This window comes from Enhydra lutris, unplaced genomic scaffold (genome assembly GCF_002288905.1).
Source record: "Enhydra lutris kenyoni isolate GAN:26980312 unplaced genomic scaffold, ASM228890v2 scaffoldscaffold22, whole genome shotgun sequence".
Taxonomy (NCBI): Eukaryota; Metazoa; Chordata; class Mammalia; order Carnivora; family Mustelidae; genus Enhydra; species Enhydra lutris.
The window spans coordinates 7,818,548-7,837,768 of NW_019154106.1; the positions used below are offsets into that span (position 1 = coordinate 7,818,548).

At 58.2% G+C, this 19,221-nt stretch overlaps 3 protein-coding genes across 9 annotated transcripts; all 3 read right to left on the reverse strand.

Moving 5' to 3' along the window:
• Nucleotides 1-106: 106 nt before the first annotated feature.
• Nucleotides 107-7,647, reverse strand: LOC111149791 (estrogen related receptor alpha). Of its 7 annotated transcripts, none has more exons than XM_022507056.1 (7): nt 7,504-7,647; nt 5,681-6,017; nt 2,393-2,509; nt 2,107-2,235; nt 1,497-1,664; nt 1,133-1,402; nt 107-702 (listed from the first exon to the last, which is right to left on the reverse strand). In XM_022507056.1, exons 2-7 carry the CDS (start codon nt 6,003-6,005, stop codon nt 443-445), a joined length of 1,269 nt encoding a protein of 422 aa, XP_022362764.1. In that variant the 5' UTR covers nt 6,006-6,017; nt 7,504-7,647; the 3' UTR covers nt 107-442. The 7 variants fall into 7 exon arrangements, with proteins under 7 accessions (XP_022362764.1, XP_022362765.1, XP_022362766.1 ...); XM_022507057.1 differs by lacking the exon at nt 7,504-7,647 and adding an exon at nt 6,375-6,821; XM_022507058.1 differs by lacking the exon at nt 7,504-7,647 and adding an exon at nt 6,496-6,777.
• Nucleotides 7,648-8,455: 808 nt separating this feature from the next.
• LOC111150209 (catsper channel auxiliary subunit zeta) lies at nt 8,456-11,871 on the reverse strand. Its single transcript, XM_022507625.1, has 5 exons — nt 11,851-11,871; nt 11,306-11,663; nt 9,722-9,801; nt 9,445-9,511; nt 8,456-8,676 (listed from the first exon to the last, which is right to left on the reverse strand). Exons 1-5 carry the CDS (start codon nt 11,869-11,871, stop codon nt 8,567-8,569), a joined length of 636 nt encoding a protein of 211 aa, XP_022363333.1. The 3' UTR covers nt 8,456-8,566.
• Nucleotides 11,872-12,581: 710 nt separating this feature from the next.
• Nucleotides 12,582-19,100, reverse strand: LOC111149997 (potassium two pore domain channel subfamily K member 4). Its single transcript, XM_022507299.1, has 6 exons — nt 18,801-19,100; nt 15,047-15,170; nt 14,759-14,919; nt 14,372-14,558; nt 13,725-13,864; nt 12,582-12,983 (listed from the first exon to the last, which is right to left on the reverse strand). Exons 1-6 carry the CDS (start codon nt 18,987-18,989, stop codon nt 12,582-12,584), a joined length of 1,203 nt encoding a protein of 400 aa, XP_022363007.1. The 5' UTR covers nt 18,990-19,100.
• Between the last annotated feature and the right edge of the window lie 121 nt (nt 19,101-19,221).

Consider the following 19,221-nt stretch of genomic DNA (forward strand, 5'->3'; position numbering starts at 1 on the left):
GAGGAGCGAAGGGGGCAGGGGCCTTTGCTTTCCAAATCCCCCTCTGCTCTGGAGAGGGGGTTGGATTAAGCAGCAGCAAAAGCATCACCCACTGGGAGACTGTGGCCTCCACTCCCTTCCCTCCCTGAGATCAGGCTTCTGCCCCCCCACATGTCCCCTGCAGCCCCCTATGGCTTCCGCAAGGCCCCCTACACTCTGGGGGCACGTTATGGCTTGCAAGGGGCAGCACTGTGCCCAGAGCCTGGGCGCACACATTCCCAGCTTCTAAGACCCCCTGGGAGGGGGGAGGGGAGGGCGTAGGGCCCGCTCCCAGGGGCTGATGGTATTGCCCTGGCCCTGCCAGCAGGCTGTGGCACTGCCCGGACCCCAGTTCTGCCCCCTTGGGGCTGACCCCATACTGGGCGGGTCCTGCCAGCACCCCCACCCATGCCCACCCCTTGCCTCAGTCCATCATGGCCTCGAGCATCTCCAAGAACAGCTTGTGCATGGGCACCTTGCCCTCCAGCTTCACCCCATAGAAATGGGCCAGCACTTTGCCCGCTGTCTGGCGAAGGAGTGGTAGCGTGAGCAGCAGCCTGCCTGCCCGCCGCCGCTCAGCACCCCCTCCGGGGCCCGCCCGGCCTGCTTCATACTCCAGCAGGGCCTCGTGTAGAGCTTCGCGCAGCTGCTCCACAGCCTCGGCGTCCTCGATGTGCACAGAGTCTGCAAGGAGAGAGAATGCTGTGGACACAGATGGTCTCCAGAAAAGGCAGAGCCCCCAGATGCTTGAGCATTGCTGGATGTTGCCCAAGGAGGAGCCAGACACGGACTGGAGGGGCTGACGCAGGCACCACTCTCCACTCCTGCGCATGAGCCAGGGCCCCCCACTTTCTCCCTCGACCGTGGCCCCCTTTGCTCCTCCCCATCTTCCTTCCCACTAAATGGTTCACTTTTCCATGTAAGGATGGCCCTAGAGCTCAAAATCCTACTTTCGGTTCCCAGACCTGCCCTTGCCTTCTTTGGGACTTTGAACAAATCACTACTCTTCCGTGAGCCACAGTCTTCCTTGTCTGCCCAATGCGACTGGGCCACAGCCGGGGTGAGGACCTGGAGGGCCTCGAGGAGATGCCTGTCAGCGTCCGCCCAGGCTCACCTGAATTGGCAAGGGCCAGGGCCTTCAGCAGGACGTACTCCTCGCGCTCCAGCCTCAGGGCCTGCAGTCGCCGCACCAGCTGCAGCAGCGCAGCCCCCAGTTCCCCCAAGCCGGCGGCGCGTGCCCCCTCCTCATCCAGAACCAGGTCCTCTGCGAAGGCCAGCTCGTCCTGCAGGGGCAGTGAGCGCTGGGCCACGCCCAACACCAAGACCTCCATCCAGACGCTCTGCAGGACTGACATCTGGTCGGACAGTGACAATGACGAGAAGCCTGGAGGGCAGTGGGAAGCACACCTGGCTGAACGAGTTCACCAGAGCCGGGCCTGGCCTGCAGAGGGAAGCCCCAGATCACCTGGGCCCTTTACCTGGGATGCTCTTGGCCCAGCTGATGGTGACCACAATCTCTCGGTCAAAGAGGTCACAGAGGGTAGCCACGGCTGGGAGGTGTCCGTCGGGGCCCGCCGGGTCGGGCATAGCGTATAGCTTCTCAGGCTCAACCACCAGCAAGTGGGACACCAGTGCATTCACGGGGGCTGCCAGGACAGATGGAGGATGCCCTCGAAGTCATCACCTTGAAGGCCCCTTCGGGGTCAAGCACCTTCCCTAAATTAGCCATCACCCCTGCCCCAACCCCATGGCCTTCTTAACAGCCACTGGCCAGCCAGGCTTGGACACTTCTCTCCGGGAAGGGCTCCTAATATCTCCCCAGGAAAGCAAGTCCATGGACAGGTTCCTAGTGTGAGAAAAATCTTTCCCTGGTCCCAGGGGTACTACTCAGGGACTGGTTAAAAAAAAAAAAAAAAAAAAAAAGGTATTTTCAAAAATATGCTTTCAGGGAAATGTGTTGGGAACAGACGAAGGGCAAACCGGGTTCCCGATGCCCATGCTATCCACTCGGGATGACTGACACCGAATGGGCCTCTCGTGTTCCAGCGCCATCCCAACCCTAGAGCTCCCAGGACCCACAGCACTCACCGGTTTTCCGAGGGCCTCCGGCTACTGCCAGGGGTCCAGCAGGAAAGGAGCCCGGGAAGGGCAGCGGGTCCACCTCCGGCCGCCGCTTGTACTTCTGTCGCCCGCCTCGCACACGGTCCAGACGTACTCCTTGAATGGCAGGACAGGGCTGTGTCCCTGCGGCTGGGGGCAGCTTGCCCTGCGGAGTCCCCCCCCACCCCACCCAGTCCCCCATCGCTGCCCGCAGAAGGCCCCAGGCCTCGGCTACCCCCTCCCCGTGCTCTGTGAGCCCCTGCCCAGCGCTCACCCTCCTTGAGCATGCCCACCCGCAGGCACTTGGTGAAGCGACAGGCCTGGCAGGCCTTGCGTCTCCGCTTGGTGATCTCGCACTCGTTGGAGGCCGGACAGCTGTACTCGATGCTCCCTGCCAAGAAGAGACAGGGCTCCAGTGGCGGCCTCCCAGGGTCCGGAGGTGGCCCAGAGGACAGGAGGGCCCTCACTCGTCCCGGGCAAACGCAGGTCTGGGGTCTGGGGAGAGCAGGAGTGCCCTGAGCGGGGCAGGGAAGCCTAGGACTGTGACGGAATGGCCTCTGGGCTGGGGGCTCCTGACTGCGCCCAGGGAGTCAGGCTGATCCTGGCCCCAAGCCTCTTGTCACGCCACGGCTCTGGGCTCTGTTCTCATCAAGGCCACAGCAGCTTCCACAGCGCTGCGCCGGTCGTCCGTTTGTGCCCTCCTCTTACTTGGCCTAAAGGAGCATCTGATGCCATGATCATGTCCTGCTCCCACACACACTGGGACACCTGTCATCCTTTGCCTCTAGGACACCACCTCCTTCCAACTCACTGGCCACTCTTATTCCTGTGCATCCCCACCAACTCCTTCCATCGAAGGACCCACCCCAGGGCCGCCTGCAGACCTCGTCTCCTCCAGCTCACTTTCCCGGTGAGCTCACCGGTCGTGGGCCTTCCGGTTTCTCTCAGCAGAGCTGCGTGAACTCGACTCACTTGCCACTGCCTCAGCATCGTGCAGGTCTAGAAGGCGTGGCAAACTTCACCTGTCCGAAATGGAGCCCACGACCTACCACTCTGAACTCTACGACTCCGTCTCTCCAGTGGCTCAAGCAAAAATCCAGAAAACATCTTTGATTCTTCTCTTATACCCAAATCCAGCCCATCAGCGTGGCCTGGACTGCTTTACCTCTGCCCCATGTCCAGAGGCTGACTCACTGCGCCCCGAGTCACCATCACCCCGCCTTCTCACTGACCTCCTCCTCTGTCCTTTTCTCCTTTGTTAATGACAACACAGGGCCCAAGACAACCTGTCCAGCCCAAGTCAGTTCCCACCCCTCTCCTGCTCCAAATCCTCCAACGATGTCCCTTCTCAGAGTAAAAGCCCAGGTCTGTGAGGCCTCCAGTCCCCAGCTTTTCAACCTTTCTCCCCTCATCCCCTCACACTCTGTTCCTCACACAGACCCCAGGCTCAGGGCCCGCTGCTCCCTTACCTCCTTCTGAGCTCTGCTCCCCGTCACCTCAGGGAAACCCCCCTGGCCCCGCTGTGAGAATGTCAGGGCTCCTCTGCAGACTTCTCCTGCCGCCTACCCTGCCTGCCTGATAGTTTCTCACCAGCTCTCAGCACGCCTTGAGCCACTACACACGTACTTACTTCTCTTACCATCTGTCTTCCCCCTTTAGCATCTGCTCCACGAGGGCCAGGACGGCCGAGTGCTAGGAACAGGGCCTGGTACATAATGGCTGCTGAATGAACATGGGGTGGCCCTCCCAGCCTCACAGGGCTACCGCCAGAACCGAATGACACAACCAGCCAACATGCCCTTGATACACTCCTCCTATACCCTATGTATTCAGGACTGTGCACGCAGCTCAAGACACCTCCTCCAAGAAGACCTCCAGAGCCTCCAACCCAGCCAGGTTCCTTGGCACACATCCCTTTCCTCCCCCTCCAGCACTTAAAACAGCTGTACTACAACAGTTCTGTACAAGTCACTGTTTCCTCTCTCCCTCCACTAGAGTATAAATGGCTTAGTCCCAGCTACATCCACAGGCCTGGAACAGTGGTCAGGACAGCAAAGCACAGGTCTGTAAAGAACAAGGGGTCTGGAGGCTGCCTGGGGCCCATCCTGACACTATCTCTTAACCAACTGTGTGACCCTGTGCAAGTCCCATACCCAAGCCCCCCAACCCCTCAGTGTTCCCATCTATAAAACTGGGATAAAAACAGGACTTCTCGGCACCTGGGTGGCTCAGATGGTTAAGCGTTTGCCTTCAGCTCAGGTCATGATCCTGGGGTCCTGGGATCGAGACCCACATCAGGCTCCCGGCTCAGCGGGAAGTCAGCTTCTCCCTCTCCCTCTGCCTGCCAGTCCCCCTGTTCATGCTCTCTCTCTCTCTCTCTCTTTGTAGCTGTCTGTCTCAAATGAATAAATACAATCTATAAAATATAAATATAAACAAGCCTTCCTACAAAGATTCCTAGTAAGAATGAAAGGGAATGTCAGGGTAACATGTTCCACATGGTTCACAGCCCCCAGAAGCTCAATAAATGATTACAATCTGTGGCTAGGGCTCAATAAAGATTTGTCAACAAAGCTGACAGAGAAGGGGTCCAGGGTGGGTAGGAATGCCTGGGCCTGCTAGTTCCCTGGCCTTCGGAACCATTAGAGAGCACAAAGGGTTTTAGAGCAGTGGGTGTTGGCCAAATCAAAACCCACTGCAATGTCACAATCGGTCGGGAGCCATCTGTCCGAAGTTCAGTTATAAGTAATAAGCAGAGGCAGCGATCAACCCAAGTTCAAGTCCGGCTTCTGCCGCCTTCTGCCTGTGGGACTTGAACAAAGTTTTAAAAAACCTTCCTGGGCCTCAACTGCGGTCACAGCACTGGCCACCTTATGGGCGGCTGGGGGAATAAGAGATCACGGACACAGAGGGCATCATGCCTGACACGGGGTTAGCACTCAAGAAATGTTCTCCAAAAGTACACGTTATCGCCCCAAAGCAAGCAGTGTTTCCTATAAAAACACAAGTAACAGGCGCATCCCAAGTAATGCTGATTACATCTCCATCCCGCTCACTCAGGTTTTGATATGTGTTCCTGAGTGAGAATTCAGTGAGTAATAGTCTTTTTAAAAGTCAGGTGCTGAAGTATGAGGCAGCCCCTCTCAGTTACCCATGAGAACCTGCCTTCTGCTGGAGCGGCTTCAGGGAAATCCACCCAAGTGGGGGGTGGCACGGGGTTCCATGCTGCTAAGAGAGGTCAGCAGCTGCCAGAAGCAAGAACGAAGTTGAGAAGCAGACAGAGGCTGCTTCCAATTTTTCGGAGCCACTGTGGAAGGTGCTAGGTCTCTAGTACCCAGAAACCTAGGCTTCCCGAGCCCTCCCTCACATCCCACTCCCAAGCCATCAACACATCCTGGTGGCTTTATTTAACTTTTCAGGGAAATGGCACTCCCAGGTGGGAGAAGGAACTTGGGAACCCCAAGTGGTACCGCCGCCGCTGTCTACTGCCACCCGGCAGAGCACCCACCGGGTATCGGTAGGCCCAGAGGGCAAAGGGCACAGGAGCACGGTGGGGGCTCACCCTGGATGGTCCTCTTGAAGAAGGCTTTGCAGGCCTCACAGGACGCCACACCATAGTGGTAGCCGGAGGCCACATCCCCACAGACCAGGCAGAGGCGTTTGGGGAGGGAGCTGAGCACCAGCTTCCCACCACCCTGCTCGCCAGGCCCAGCCCCTTCCCCATCCTCCTCTTCCTTGTGGCCTGGGAGGCAGCGGGTGGGAGCTGGGCCAGGCGCCAGGGCCACGGGGGGCTCAGTCTCGGTCTCCGAGGAACCCTTTGGGCTGTCGGGGCTGGCTGGCTCTGCCTTGATGTAGAGAGGCTCAATGCCCACCACCTGGCTGGACATGACGCTGGTCACCTGCAGGGAGAGACCTGTCGGGTCACAGGGAGACACTGGGATGGGGGATGGAGTCCCAGTGCCACCCTGGTTGCCCAACCCTGGGCCTAGGGCCAGGCTTCTAGGCTCATCAAGGGGGAGGGAAGGAGAGCAGAGTCCAAAGAAGGGCTGCCCATGAAGAAGCCTCCCCACAGCTGTTGCCATGGGAACAGAGTCTCCAAAGCCTCCAGGGCCAGTAACTGACAGCAAGGTCTTCCACTGGGGAACCTGGGGGAGGCCTGGAAACTCCCTACTCCCACCGGGGCCAGGGAAGAGCATAGCCTTAGTCTCCAAGTGACCTTCAACCCCATCTGGAATGCCCAGCCCCTAGAGAGATACCTCTCAATTTTCTTCAGATGTTGGGGACCTCGATGATTGCCCCCTCACTTGGGCATCCTCCATTCAAAAGCCCAAAGCAGGCACACAAGGGCCGGTGGTGGCTTCACACACTCCCCCTCACCTGGGTCCTCAGGTGTCCGCACCGGCTCACACACGCTCACTCTCTACTGGGCGCTCACACAGGGCCTTCCCCAAGCCCAGGCTCTCCCTCATGCTCCTGTTCGTCTTCACACACTCCTGCCCAAGTGCACAGCCCATAAACAAAGTCACACTCGAGACTCACAATCACACATACTCACTCCCAAACACACCGTGCCCCCACACTGACACACAGACACAGACCGTTGTGGAAACACTCAGAGCCTTTCACACCTGACACAGCCTCCTGCCCCAGCATGCCAATCCCAGGCCCACCGGAGGACGCGGCTCCACCTCCTTACACCCCACCCCACCCGACCCCCGACCCCCGCCAGCACATTCACTCTTACACTCCAGCCGCCCGCAGAATCCTCCACCTCGGGGGCGCCCCGCCCCGCCCCCCCAACCTGCGCACACCTACGGAAAGTTGCCTAAAGTTGCTGCGCCTCCCCTCCCCCTCCGCCCGCGGGGGACCTCTATCAGGTTATCAGGAAGTAAATGGGGAGCGCCAAGGAGGAGGAAGTTCTCCCCTGCCGGTGCGATGACCTTTGACCCAGAGAGGAGGGTGGCCCAAGGCCCCTTCGAGCGCCCCCACGTGGTCTTCAGAGCCCCTTCTCAGACAGTGAGCCCTCCCTATCTTCCACCCAGGCCCGCCCCTGGGACTTCGACTTGCTCCAGGTGCCGGATTGAACCCTGCCCTGGGACTGGATCCGAGGCCCGAGCCTGACCCCGGCCGGGACCCGAAGCCCGAGCCAGAACCGGCCCCTGTCCCAGGCCGACGCATTGAAACCTCAACACGGGATCCCGCCCAGACCCTAGCCCCGTCTGGCCCTGGACCCGGTCCCAACCGTGACCCGGGCTGGACCTGGAGCAGGACCCCGCCCGGAGCCCGCCCCACCCCCGCCCGCCTCCCAACCGCGCTCGCACATGGCCCCCGCGCCCCGCCCGTCCACCCCCCCCACCCCAGCGGCGCTCCCCTCCGCCCCCGGACCTGGGGCTCCGGCAGGGCTGGCGGGCAGGCATGGGGGCCGAGCGGCCCGGAGCGCCGGGGTGAGCCTGGGGACGCAAACGGCCCCTCCTCCGCCGCCTCCTCGGGCCGCACCGCCCCGCCGCGCCGCGTCCCCTCACTCGGCGGCGCCGCCGGCGGCTTGTAGGACACAAAAGGACATCGCGGCCGCTTCCTACTCTGCTTCCTCCAGCTGACAGCGGGGGTGGGGCCGGCCGTGCGCATGCAAAGCAGGGGGCGGGTCTCGGCGCCCTATGCTAATCAGACAAGCGGGGCGGGCAGCGCCTGCGTGCCCGGACCAGTCGGGGCGGAGCCAGCGAAGCCAGGGGGCGGTCCTTCATGAAGGTCCCGCCCATCGCCGCCGAGTAGAAGCGGTGCACTAGCTGAGGGGGCGGGGCCAGAGGAGACTTGGGAGAGGCTCCGAGAGGGAGTTGGAACCAGGAGCGCTCTTACGTAACGAAGGAGGCGGGGAGCGCTGTGCGCGATCCAAGTGAGCGAGGTGGCTCGGTGGCCGCAGTTGCGGGACGGGGAGACGACTTACATATGTAAATGAGAGGGCGGGACGAGCGGAGAGGTTAGTGTAACTGCATATGCATGAGGGGCGGGGCCCAGCATGCCCAAACTGGAGGGGAGGCTCTGCCCCTTTACCTTCTCACCCTTCCCCCAAGATTACACCACAGGGGCACTTGGACCGCAGATCCAGTATCCCCACACAGCTGCTGGACCCAGGGTGGGAGAAGCAGGCATAAAACATGCGAGAAGTCCTGGATTTCGAGTCCCGGGAAGGCGGAGCCAATAGAGCCCGGACGGAGAACGCTCAAGGTCACTGCGGTGACCGCGTGAAGGTCACGGGGAAAGGCGGAGCCATGTGCGTCCGCCTCACGCGGGCAGCCACGCACTGACTCACCGACCGTGCACAGAGTCTTTTATTTCTCTAGGACTCAAATTCCATGTGGACAGGGTCGGGCTTGGGTCTGGGGACCGGCCGGGGGCCCAGGGACTGGAGCCGGCTTCTCTGTCACTCCAGCCGGAGCCCGAGGCGGTGCTCTCAGTGCATCAAGAGGCGCAGCCTCTTGTTCCGGCGCCTCCTGAGTCCCTCGATGTATCGCTGCAGCTGCTTGGTCAGGAAGTGGTCCCGGCCAATACCTGACCGGTAGCCTGCAGAGCAGAGGGGCCGCTCAGGGCAGTGAGCAGGGGCATGGCGTCCCCAGCAGCAGTGCTGCACCTGAGATTTGAGGAACCATGGGTGATCTGGGGTAGCAGGAGTGCTTGGCCCTCCGGTCTGTTTTAGTCTGGGAAACTGGATCTCCAAGGTGCTGGGCCCTGACAGGTTTTTGTTTTTTTGTTTTTTTGTTTTTTTGTTTTTTAAGGTCAAGTCATACACTTGTACTCCAGGTGGGGGATGTGGAGGAGGCTGAGTGTTGAGGTGGAGCATGAGTGAGGGCGAGGTTAGTGTTGCACGCCTGAACCAGGACAGTGGTAGAGGGCAGCTTCGTGGACACCCCCTGAACCACTCATCCTGACCCATTAGCCAGCATCCCTGTCTTATATTATAAGCAGGGCAAATGAGAGAACTTGGACCCAAATAATCCACTGTCCAGAGGTTCCTCACAGCACCAAGGGAGGGGACCAAGGCCACACAAAGACTGTCATCCCCACTGGGGAACAGAGAAACCACTCGAGAAAATCCACATCAGCTAGAGAGAGGTTGCATGAAGGCCGGAGCCCAGGCCCCTTACCGTCACGTCATGCTCTCCCCACTGGATGTCCCTGTGCCCAGTCCAATTTTTTACTTTTGGTAGGGCTCCTGGAATACTTGTGGGTGGTAAGGGAATCTGACAAGGCAAACACGGCCTGAATCCCCATTCCCAGAGGCCCGAGCCCTGCAAAACCCCCCAGGGTCTGGGGACGGGGGTAGTAGCTCACTCCTGAGGGCTTTGGTGAGGATTTCCAGAGCTTCATTCTCCATGAGGTCCATCAGAGGCAGTGGCAGCTGGAGAGGCAGCAAGAGGCTCAGATGTTCCAGGGACCCCAGCCCTGCCCCAGGCTGAAATACCCCACCTGCTCCCTCTAGCCCCAAGACCCCCAACCACGCTGCCTGCCCCTCTCCTCTGCAAACCACCCTTACCCCTTCACTTCTGCAACTCCCAACTTGCCCATCCCCACCCCACTAAAATGCCCAGTCTCCCTGGGTGCTTCTAACCCTGTTCTGTTGCTCCATCCAGTAGGCTCGATGGGGTGTGTGCTTTGAGATATTGAGCGATGACTCTGAGGAAGACATTTCTGGGAGAAGAGAAAAAGAGAGGTCAGTCATCTGCAGACTGCTGGGTCTTCCCTGGAGCAGAGGAAACATAGGGGCAGGCTTGTGGTGGCAGGGGAGTGGCCTTCAGAGACCAGCTTCAGGTGCCACCTTATTGGGAAACAGTATGGGACAGTAGTTTACTACCCTGGGCTTTATCGTCCCACCCACCCAGGTTCCAGTTCTGACTTCCCCATCAGGCAAGGCTTAGGAGCAGTGACTGAAAATTTCTGACCCTCAGGCTCTTCATGGTCAAATGGGGTAATAAGAATAACCCCTGGGGGGCGCCTGGGGGGCTCAGTGGGTTAGAGCCTCTGCCTTCCGCTCAGGTCATGATCCCAGGGTCCTGGGATCGAGCCCCACATCGGGCTCTCTGCTCAGCGGGGAGCCTGCTTCGCCTCTCTCTCTCTGCCTGCCTCTCTGCCTACTTGTGATCTCTGTCTGTCAAATAAATAAATAAAATCTTTAAAAAAAAAAAAAAAAGAATAACCCCTGGGTTAAAGCCTCTGCCTTCAGCTCAGGTTATGATCCCTGGGTCCTGGGATCGAGCCCTGCATCAAGCTCTCTGCTCGGCAGGGAGCCTGCTTCCCCCTCTCCTTCTGCCTGCCCTCTGCCTACTTGTGATCTCTGTCTGTCAAATAAATAAATAAAATCTTTAAAAAAAAAAAAAAACGGTATGCGGTGACTGGGTGGCTCAGTGCTTAATTGTCTGCCTTCGGCTAGATCATGATCCCAGGGTCCTGGGATCAAGCCCCATCCCTGATCAACAGGAAGCCTGCTTCTCCCTCTCCCAAACCCCCTGCTTGTGTTCCTTCTCTCGCTGTCTCTCTCTCTCTCTCTCTGTGTCAAATAAATAAATAAAATCTTAAAAAAAAAAAAAAGAAAGAAAAGAAAAGAAAAAGAATAGACCCTTATGAAAGTTGTGAAGTTTAAGGTGGTCATGCAAAGAAAGCCCAGTGCCTGGCACACAGCAAGCACTCAAAATGCATTAAAATACTGTTATACGTTCTAATGCCCCATGTAGGTAGGGGCCGGGGCAAGGGGGAGGGGAATCCCAGACAGTACCCAGCAAGAAGTAGGTACTTAAAAATTGTAGCCAATGACTGAGTGAATGAAATACAGGCACCTCCTCAACGACAGCAAATCCATACACAAGGAAATAACTCCCTCCTCTCAACCGTCCCAGTGATTCCATGAGAAGCACGGGTCCTACCGCGCTGCCTTTGCGCATTTCCGCAGGTGTCTCCCGGACTTGGCGTGCCATGGCCACAGGACCCTGTACGACGCCTGTCCGGTAGGGGGCGCTCCAAGAGTGTCTGGTTGATTTAAAGCGTAAAAGACGAACGCTGGCGCCGGTCCCGGGAAGGGAATTCTGGAAAAGGATCCTCCAGCTTCCCCCTCCACCCCCTATTTCACAGCAACAGATATTGAGGTCCTGGCCAGCCCCCTGCCCTGTGGATACCCACAGCCCTGTGAGGCCACACTGACCGGTGTCGGTCTTGGACTCCTTGGAATCACCGTCCTGCTCCTCTAAACGGCTTCCCAGGGAGCGGGCCCGACTTAGCTCCAGCTCCAGCAAGGAGGGCTTGTCCAGATCCTCCTGTTTGAAACTGTCCTTGTCCTCTCTGATATCCCATTCTTCCCAAATACCGTCCGAGTCGCCTCTGGCCTTCTGGTTGTACCATGGGCGAGACTTGCTGCCGACGCTGCTGCCCTCCATGTCCGAGTCCTCTCCAACACTGGACCAGGGCCCATTCAGCTTCGGCTGCGACAGCGTGGCCCTGGTCCACAGATTCCGGATGTCCTCTGGGCTCGACATGTCTGAGGCACGGCTGCCCAAAGATGCCTGTGGGCCACATACAACGAGGGAAGCCAAGGGCCTCCAGGAGTTGGGAAGGAGAGGAAGAGCCGGCTGGGACCGTGACTCTGTCGAGTGGGCTCACAGCCGAGGCTGGGGGAGAGAAGAGCCAGGGACCCAGGACGGACCCAGACTGGGGGCTCACAGGGGGAGGAGGCCAGGGAAGGGTTCTTACTCTGAAAGGTTTTTCGTCCATGGTTCTGCCCCAACGGACCCGGTCGCCACAGGCCTCGGGCCAGGAGCAAGGGGTCACGCTCCAGGAGCGGGGAGGGGCCGGATCGCGTTCCCGAATGGTGCTGCGGGTCTCGCGAGGGAGAGTTCAATCTGCAGCCCCCCTCCCCACGCTAGATGCCATTCTCTCTCCCGTCCCCACCGCCCCGTATCTGCGCTGAGGTTGGAGACGCACTGAACACCATGGCACATTCCTATTCCGGACCCTATACCCGGTAGCCTCCTGGCGGAGACACGGGCCCAAGAGTGGCCCTTTCGGGTGCAGGCGTGGGGAGGAGGGGCTTGGCCCCGGGGGGTGGGTAGAGGGTTGTCACAGGAGGCCTGGCTTGCCCGGGAGGTGGCCCGACGCAAGCACTCCCACACCCACTCGCGTCCCCGGAGCGCGAACGCCCGCAGCGGTGCAAACTGTTTTCATTTATTGATGCAGGCTTTTGAGGCACAGTCGTGAGGTGTGGTGAGGGACGGGCCCAGCCGAGACAGCGAGACAGAAAGCCTTAGGGGGTCTGCAAATTGGATGAAGTGAGGAGAGGGCCAGGAGCGGGGTGTGGCAGCCCGTAGCCTCCTCCGCAGGCCTCGGTCCGGTCGAGAGAGGCCTCTTTGGTCAAACAAGCAGAGCATGCCGGGGAGAGCGCAAGAACGAAGTCCTTGGAGAGGCCCGGGCCGGGGGTCCTGCCCCTACGCGGGCACGCCTCTTTCCCGCGGGCGCCCTGGGCCCCGCGGCCGCGCGGGCTTCCGGGGAGGGTTAGGGGGGCGGCGGCGACCCCGTGGCGCGCGGGGCAGCGCGCAGCCGCGCTCGCTCTGGGTGTCGGAGGACTCGTCGATGAAGGCCAGGTTCTCGCTGGGGTAATCCAGCGCGGAGGCCGTGGGCGGGGTGGACGGGGAGGACGGGGAGGGCGGCTCGGCCTTCACCGGGAGCGGGGACGGGGGCCTGCCGGCGGGCTGCGCCGGACACGGCGGCGGAGGCAGGAAGGGCCGCTCCTTTTCCAGCGGCGGTGGTGCCGTGGGCCCGACTCGCTGGGTCACCCGCGCCGTCACCGTGCCGGTCCAGCTGGCGGCCTGCGCCGTGAGGCCGCCCATCTGCGCGAAAAGTAAAGGCAGTCCTCGACCGCGGGTCCTCGACCACATCTGCGACCCCGGGAACCTACCCCATCAGGCGCGGCCACCCTTTTCCCCCGGTCCTCCTATCTCAGCGCGCCAGAGAGGCGGGAGTGGGGCGGGGGAGGCTCATCACCCAGCGACACACTCTCCTCTCCTCCGTCCGAACCTAGGAGACCTTTCCTCCTGGAGCTTTTCTAGAAAGCCCCGGGTTGATTTCAGCTATCCTTCCCGTGCCCCCTAGAGACCTTTGCGCTTCTCTCGAGCTCCTTGGCCGGCGCGGCCAGTAGGGTGACACAACACTCAGGTTGTCTAGTTAAATGTGAATTTCAGATAAACGACGAATAAAATCTTAATATATGCATGTCCCTCCCATGCAACATTAGGGATATACTTACACTAAAATGTTACTTGCTATTTATCTGAAAGTTACATTCAACTGGGCTTCCTGCTTTTTCTGTTTTTGTTTTTGGTTTTTGGTTTTTGGTTTTTTCTCCCTAAATTTCTCAGCCTCATTCATGACAGCGGAGACAGAGTCCTCAGCAAACCGATCCAAGTTTAACCCTTTGCCCCCTGGCCGTGTGCACATGGCGGGGGCGGGGGGAGGCACTCAGTCCCTGCCATGAGAAGCCCACACTCTGGAAGAAAGGCTGACTGATCAACCCGCTGCTAGGGTACAGCGCATCAGCGGCACAGCGCAAGCGCCGACCCAGAGGTGCCTACCTCTGCCCGAGTACGTCGGGACACTACTCGCAGCCAGTTCCCGATGGTGGTGAGTACCGAGGCGAAGTAGGCCAGGCCGAGCAGGATCCAGAACCACACCAGCGGCTGGTAGGCTGCATTGCTCTGGTTGGGGCTGGCGCCTGGGATACCACCGGGGAGGCCAGAAAGATGTTGATTTGTGGGGCAGGCTTTAAGCCTGTGAGCTCCTGGTTCACCTCCCTTCTTCCCAGTTCAGTGAGAGCATCCGCCCCCCCCGGGGCAATCAATCGGTGTGTGTGAACGCATGCAAGACGAGTGTGCACTACTTGAAAGTGTGCCAGATAAAAATACGCGAGTGTGTTCGCGCGCAAAATTGTGGGCATATGGGAGGGGCGCACATATATAAGAATGTGACGCATAGGAGGGGCGCACTTAATGTATGTGTGAGCATGCATCGGGGTGCAGGCATGCCAGAATGTAAGGGCACATGAGCCGTTGCATCCGTGCAAAAACGTGAAGGTGCATTCCGCGAGGGCACGTGGGGATTGGAGCAAGTGCCTGTGAGCGCCCACGCACCACAGGGAATTTGGAGGGAGACGCAAGAGTGCAGGGTCCCTGGGCATGAATAAAGTGGATAGGGAAGTGCAGTGCAAGAAAGGTGGCCTCACCGGCCACATAGTCCCCGAAGCCCACCGTGGTGAGCGTCACCACGACGAAGTAGATGGCCTCCAGCTTGCTCCAGCCCTCCACGTAGCAGAACACGAACGTGGGCGTGAGGACAAAGAGCAGGCAGCCGATCAGCAGGAAGAGCACCGCCGATAGGATTCGCACCAACCCCGGTGGCACGTGCCACTTCTGCAGGGAGGGGCAACGGGCAGGAGGGACCCAAGGCGTCGCCAAAACCTCCAGTCACACACCCCCACACCGCCTCGTCGGGGCTCCTGTGCGCGAGGCTCCCGCGTCCTCGAGGACCGCGCGCTCACGGGCGGGGCGGGGACGTAGGCAAGAGTAACCCGAGCTCAGCGCGAGGGCGCGCAGGGCAAGGAACAGCTCACCAGGAAGATGGCTTCGATGTGACCGATGCCACGGCGCAGAGAGGAGCCCAGCCGGTCCCCGACCCCTGCCAGCAGGATCCCGAATAGTGGGATCCCCACCAGCGCATAAAAGATGCAGAAGAGGCGTCCCGCATCCGTGCGCAAGGCCGCGTTGCCGTAACCTGAGCAAAGGGGCCGTGCAGGAAGTCTAGCGGCTGCCTGGCCTCCACTTCCTCCCTCTGCACCTTCCCCCAGGAGAAAGCCCGGCGGCCCCTTGCCCCCCTCCACGTGCCCAGTCCCCTCCCCCACCGATGGTGGTGATGATGGTGCCCGAGAAAAAGAAGGCGCTGCCCAGGTCCCAGGCTGAGTGGTTGCTGTTACTGGAGGAGTTGATGTCAGGGTCCGCACCCCCTCCCAGGGCATCAGCCACATCCTGCAGGACAAGGTGCAGAAGGAGGAACCTCAGCCCTTCCCTACCGTCCTGGCCAAGCCCCCTGACCCTCCAGTCTCCAGAGTGGTGTCCTCCTCCCTCCCCCTCCCAGCTCTCCCCTTCCCTCCCGTCTTCCTGAGGGTAGTCCCTTGGAGCAGATATTGCAAATTGGGGGGGCCCAATTGTGTTTCACCTCCACATTGTTTTAGAAACATTTTAGTTGGGATGCCAGGGTGGCACAGGCAGTTAAGCCAGTGGGTGGGACTCTTGATTTCAGCTCAGATCTTGATCTCAGGGTCAGGATCTCAGGGTCCTGAGACTGAGCCCCCTCTTCCCCTTCCCCTTGAGCTCATGCTCAGCAGGGAGTCTGCTTGGGATTCTCTCCCTCCCTCTCCCTCTGCCCCTTCCCCCTACCCCCTCCTCTTGCAAGAGTGTGTGTGTGCTAGAGGGCTCTTTCTCTAAATAAATAACTAAATCTTAAAAAAAAAAAAAAAAAAAAAAAAAAAAGACTTTCATTATCTGCCCCTTAATTTCACACAAAAGATTTCTAGTTTACAGAGATCAGGAGCAGACCTGGACCAGACTGCCTGGGTTCAAATCTCAGTGCTCTGTGACCCCAGGGGCAAGTTAACTCTCTGTGCCTCAGTTTCTGCCTCTGTCAGGAGCGGACAATGCTGCTAGCACCTACCTCAGGCAGTTGTGAAGAATTAAAATAACCCTTGTGCATTTAAGTTAGTCCCATGCCCAGTGATTTCCAACTTTCCACAGATCCCACCACTCCCATCACCCCTAAGAAAGCAGTTTTAGTTCCTTGCCTTAGAAAAATCTGATGGAAGTTAGGGAAACTTTCTCCAGGAAGGTTCATATACCATCAAATTCTGTACCCAAGACCAGAAGGCTCATGGACACACAAACCCCCACCCAACCCAAACCCTGTGCTTACATAGTAGGTGCCCAATAAATAGGAGTAAATTAATGATGTCTGCCCCTCTTGCCACCTTGCAGGTCCCTTCAAGACAGAGTCTGTGTTGTCAGAGTGTCTGCCTTAAGTGACACAGATTTGAGAGCACAATGGGGGGGGTGGGGGGCAGAGGGGGCCATTCCCCAAGGGGCACAGAGCCAAGGCACAAAGACAGTGGGGAAGATCAAAAACCACATTCTTCCTCTCTGACTGCAGTCCTCATTAGCAAGACCCATTCCAAATTAATCTTCCTAAAGTGACAGTCCCAAATCCTCCATAGCTCCCCACGGTCTGCCCCAGAATAGTGTCCAAATTCCCACCCCAGCATCTCAGCCCCTTTTCATCTAGTCCCCACCTCCCTTTCCCCAGCCTTCTTTCCTGGGGCCCCCGATCTGAAACCCAAGTTGCAGTGTGATCTTACCCCCAGATTTTCTTAGACGATCCCACCTCCTGTAATAGTAATTCTTTTTTTTTTTTAAAGATTTTTATTTATTTATTTGACAGAGAGATCACAAGCAGGCAGAGAGGCAGGCAGAGAGAGAGGAGGAAGCAGGCTCCCTGCTGAGCAGAGAGCCCGATGTGGGATCATGACCTGAGCCGAAGGCAGCGGCTTAACCCACTGAGCCACCCAGGCGCCCTGTAATAGTAATTCTTAAATGAAGCCAAGAAGTGAAATGTATGATTAAGGTGATTTAAATTTTATTTTGCAAGACTTTTCCAATAAATTCTCTACTTGGGGGGGAAAAAATCTCTTGTCATCCTGTGTGTTCTAATTTTTGCTTCGAATGACTAGGCATCTGCTAAATCCGAGTTCTGCAAAACACTCTGTGCCTTTCCAGCTTCCACGCCTTTGCCCAGGCTGTTTCTCTGCCTGCAGGTCTCTTGCAAACCAATCACACATCTCTAAATTCTACCCTTCTGTCTCACCTGCCTCATTTCAATTACCAGCTCCTCCCAAAGCCCCCCACCCCCACCCCATCTCCCTCCTTGCCTCCAGCACCTAGCTCAGAGCCCAGCATACAACAGGTGTTTAACAAAGAAGGAAGCAAGGAAAGCTCCCTTTCCACTGAATCCTACAGTGATCTGTCCGTGGAACTGTCCCCCTATCCCAAAGTGACATCCTCTAGGGTAGAGCCTGCCTCTGTTCCACCCCATAGCAATTTCCCTGCTCACCCTACGGTGTAGTAGCACAGCACCTAGCACACGGTAGGTGCATAATTGCTGCAGGACTGCCTAGCTATGGGAGAGAAAGCAGCTGTCGCCCACACTTCTAATTTCTGCCCTTCCTTTCCTTCTTTTTTTATCCAGGAAAAAAGCCTTTACATCGTGAAGATAAAATAGGTCAGATTCCCTCCCTCCCCCACTCTGCCCTGTGGTCTGGCCAGACACATCCTCCTGCCCAGGCCTCTCTGTGCCTCACTGGGCATTCTGGAAGTGTCAGAGTCAATGTCAAGCAGCCTAAGTCCCAGCCCCACCCCACCCTCATCTCTGCTCCTGCTCCTGCCCCCACCTTGGGAATCAGCTGGAACACCGGGGCCTCCAGGCCCATGGTTCCTCCCTCCAAAAGAAGAGGCAGGGGAGAAGGGGTACTCTTCAATTACTCTTCAAAGTAATAAACATCTACTTATTAAAGTTAATCCTTGGGTTGTTTATATGAAAGTGACTCAGAGGGGCGCCTGGGTGGCTCAGTGGGTTAAGCCTCTGCCTTCAGTTCAGGTCATGATCCCAGGGTCCTGGGATCGAGCCCCACGTTGGGATCTCTGCTCCGCAGGGAGCCTGCCTCCACCTCTCTCTCTGCCTGCCTCTCTGTCTACTTGTGATCTCTGTCTGTCAAATAAATAAATAAAATCTTTAAAAAAAAAAAAAAAAGGAAGTGACTCAGAAATCACAGAAGCAACAAAGGTGCTTACATGCTAGCACCCCAGGAGGCTGAAGCCCAGAACTTTCTTTAGTCACTGATCCAAACCTGAACCCACCCCTTCCTCTAGCCCCTCATAAACATGTGTCCTGGGGGAAAAGGGGTGCCTAACCTGGTATCCATGGTGGCAGGCTTAGGGCATCCTGGAACCCTCTGAAATGTGTCCTTCTGACACCCTCTGAATCTAAGTGCATTTTTCCAGGGGGTAGGGGAGTGTCCATTGTGTTCTTGGGCATCTCCAAGGCATCTGGGACTCCAAAGAAGTACAGAAACCAGTGTAAGGTTGCCAGATTCAGTAAATAAAAATACTGCATGGGACATATGTATTTTTTAAAAGTATTCGTTGCTTACTGGCTAAAATTCACAATTACCCAGGCACCTTGGGTTACAACATCTGGCAACCAGGAACCAGTGCATTAGGCCTGTGACAAGGTAACATATTTTGTGTGTACCAGCCACGTATTCATTTCTTCCTTCGCTGGTTCCTTTGCTCAACCACCATCACACGGAAGGAGCCCGTCCAGGAGCTCAGTGCAAGGCCAGGAAACGCAAGGCGGCCAAATGTCCCCATGGACACCATATTGAAAACACAGAGACCTGGATGTCAGCCTCCATCCTGGACCCCTCGGCTGCACCCTTCCCTCACTGGGTGTCCATCTGGAGGCGGCAAGCCAGTGCAGGACCCCACTGGCAGTCAGCTCCTTTTGGGGGGTCATGGATGACTCCTGAAGGGGGTTCCTGCCCACCCACGAACCTTGATGAAGATCCCCAGGTCCTGGTCGCTCACACACGGATGGGCCCTCAGGAACTTCTCTCGGACCTCCCCCAGCTCCCTCTGGGCCTGCTGCTCGTGGGGCTGCTCCAGGGCCTGGAACACCAGGGCACCGGACACCAGGTAGAGCAGGACCAGCGCCAGCAGTGCCAGAAGCGTGGTGCTGCGCATGGCGCGCCCAGGGGCCCGTCCAATTCCGCTGCCCGCCTGGGGAGGCCGGGCAGGGGGCTCCTGGGGAGCTGCGGTCACTGTGGGTAGAACCAGGGATGCTGGGGTCAATCCCTCAGCCTGCCACCCCTCCGCCCTCCTCCTCCTCCAGCCCCCACACACCCAGAGGTCCTTGGAGCCCCCAGCCCTACTGCCCATAGATGTCTTCTCTTCACATCCCTCTGCCAGGACACTT

Excerpts from the sequence above, each read along its gene's own strand:
- LOC111150209 (XM_022507625.1), bottom strand. The coding sequence starts at position 11,871 with ATGGACGAAAAACCTTTCAGA. Across the intron at positions 9,802-11,305 it reads GGAGTCCAAGACCGACACCG|AAATGTCTTCCTCAGAGTCA; the intron begins GTCAGTGTGGCC and ends CTCTTCTCCCAG. Across the intron at positions 8,677-9,444 it reads CCTCACCAAAGCCCTCAGGA|GCTACCGGTCAGGTATTGGC; the intron begins GTGAGCTACTAC and ends TCTGCTCTGCAG.
- LOC111149791 (XM_022507053.1), bottom strand. The coding sequence starts at position 6,200 with ATGGCAACAGCTGTGGGGAGGCTTCTTCATGGGCAGCCCTTCTTTGGA. Across the intron at positions 2,510-5,680 it reads CTTCAAGAGGACCATCCAGG|GGAGCATCGAGTACAGCTGT; the intron begins GTGAGCCCCCAC and ends TCTTCTTGGCAG. Across the intron at positions 703-1,132 it reads CCTGGCCCTTGCCAATTCAG|ACTCTGTGCACATCGAGGAC; the intron begins GTGAGCCTGGGC and ends CTCTCCTTGCAG.
- LOC111149997 (XM_022507299.1), bottom strand. The coding sequence starts at position 18,989 with ATGCGCAGCACCACGCTTCTGGCACTGCTGGCGCTGGTCCTGCTCTAC. Across the intron at positions 15,171-18,800 it reads ACCTGGGGATCTTCATCAAG|GATGTGGCTGATGCCCTGGG; the intron begins GTTCGTGGGTGG and ends CTTGTCCTGCAG. Across the intron at positions 13,865-14,371 it reads CTTCGGGGACTATGTGGCCG|GCGCCAGCCCCAACCAGAGC; the intron begins GTGAGGCCACCT and ends GTGGTATCCCAG.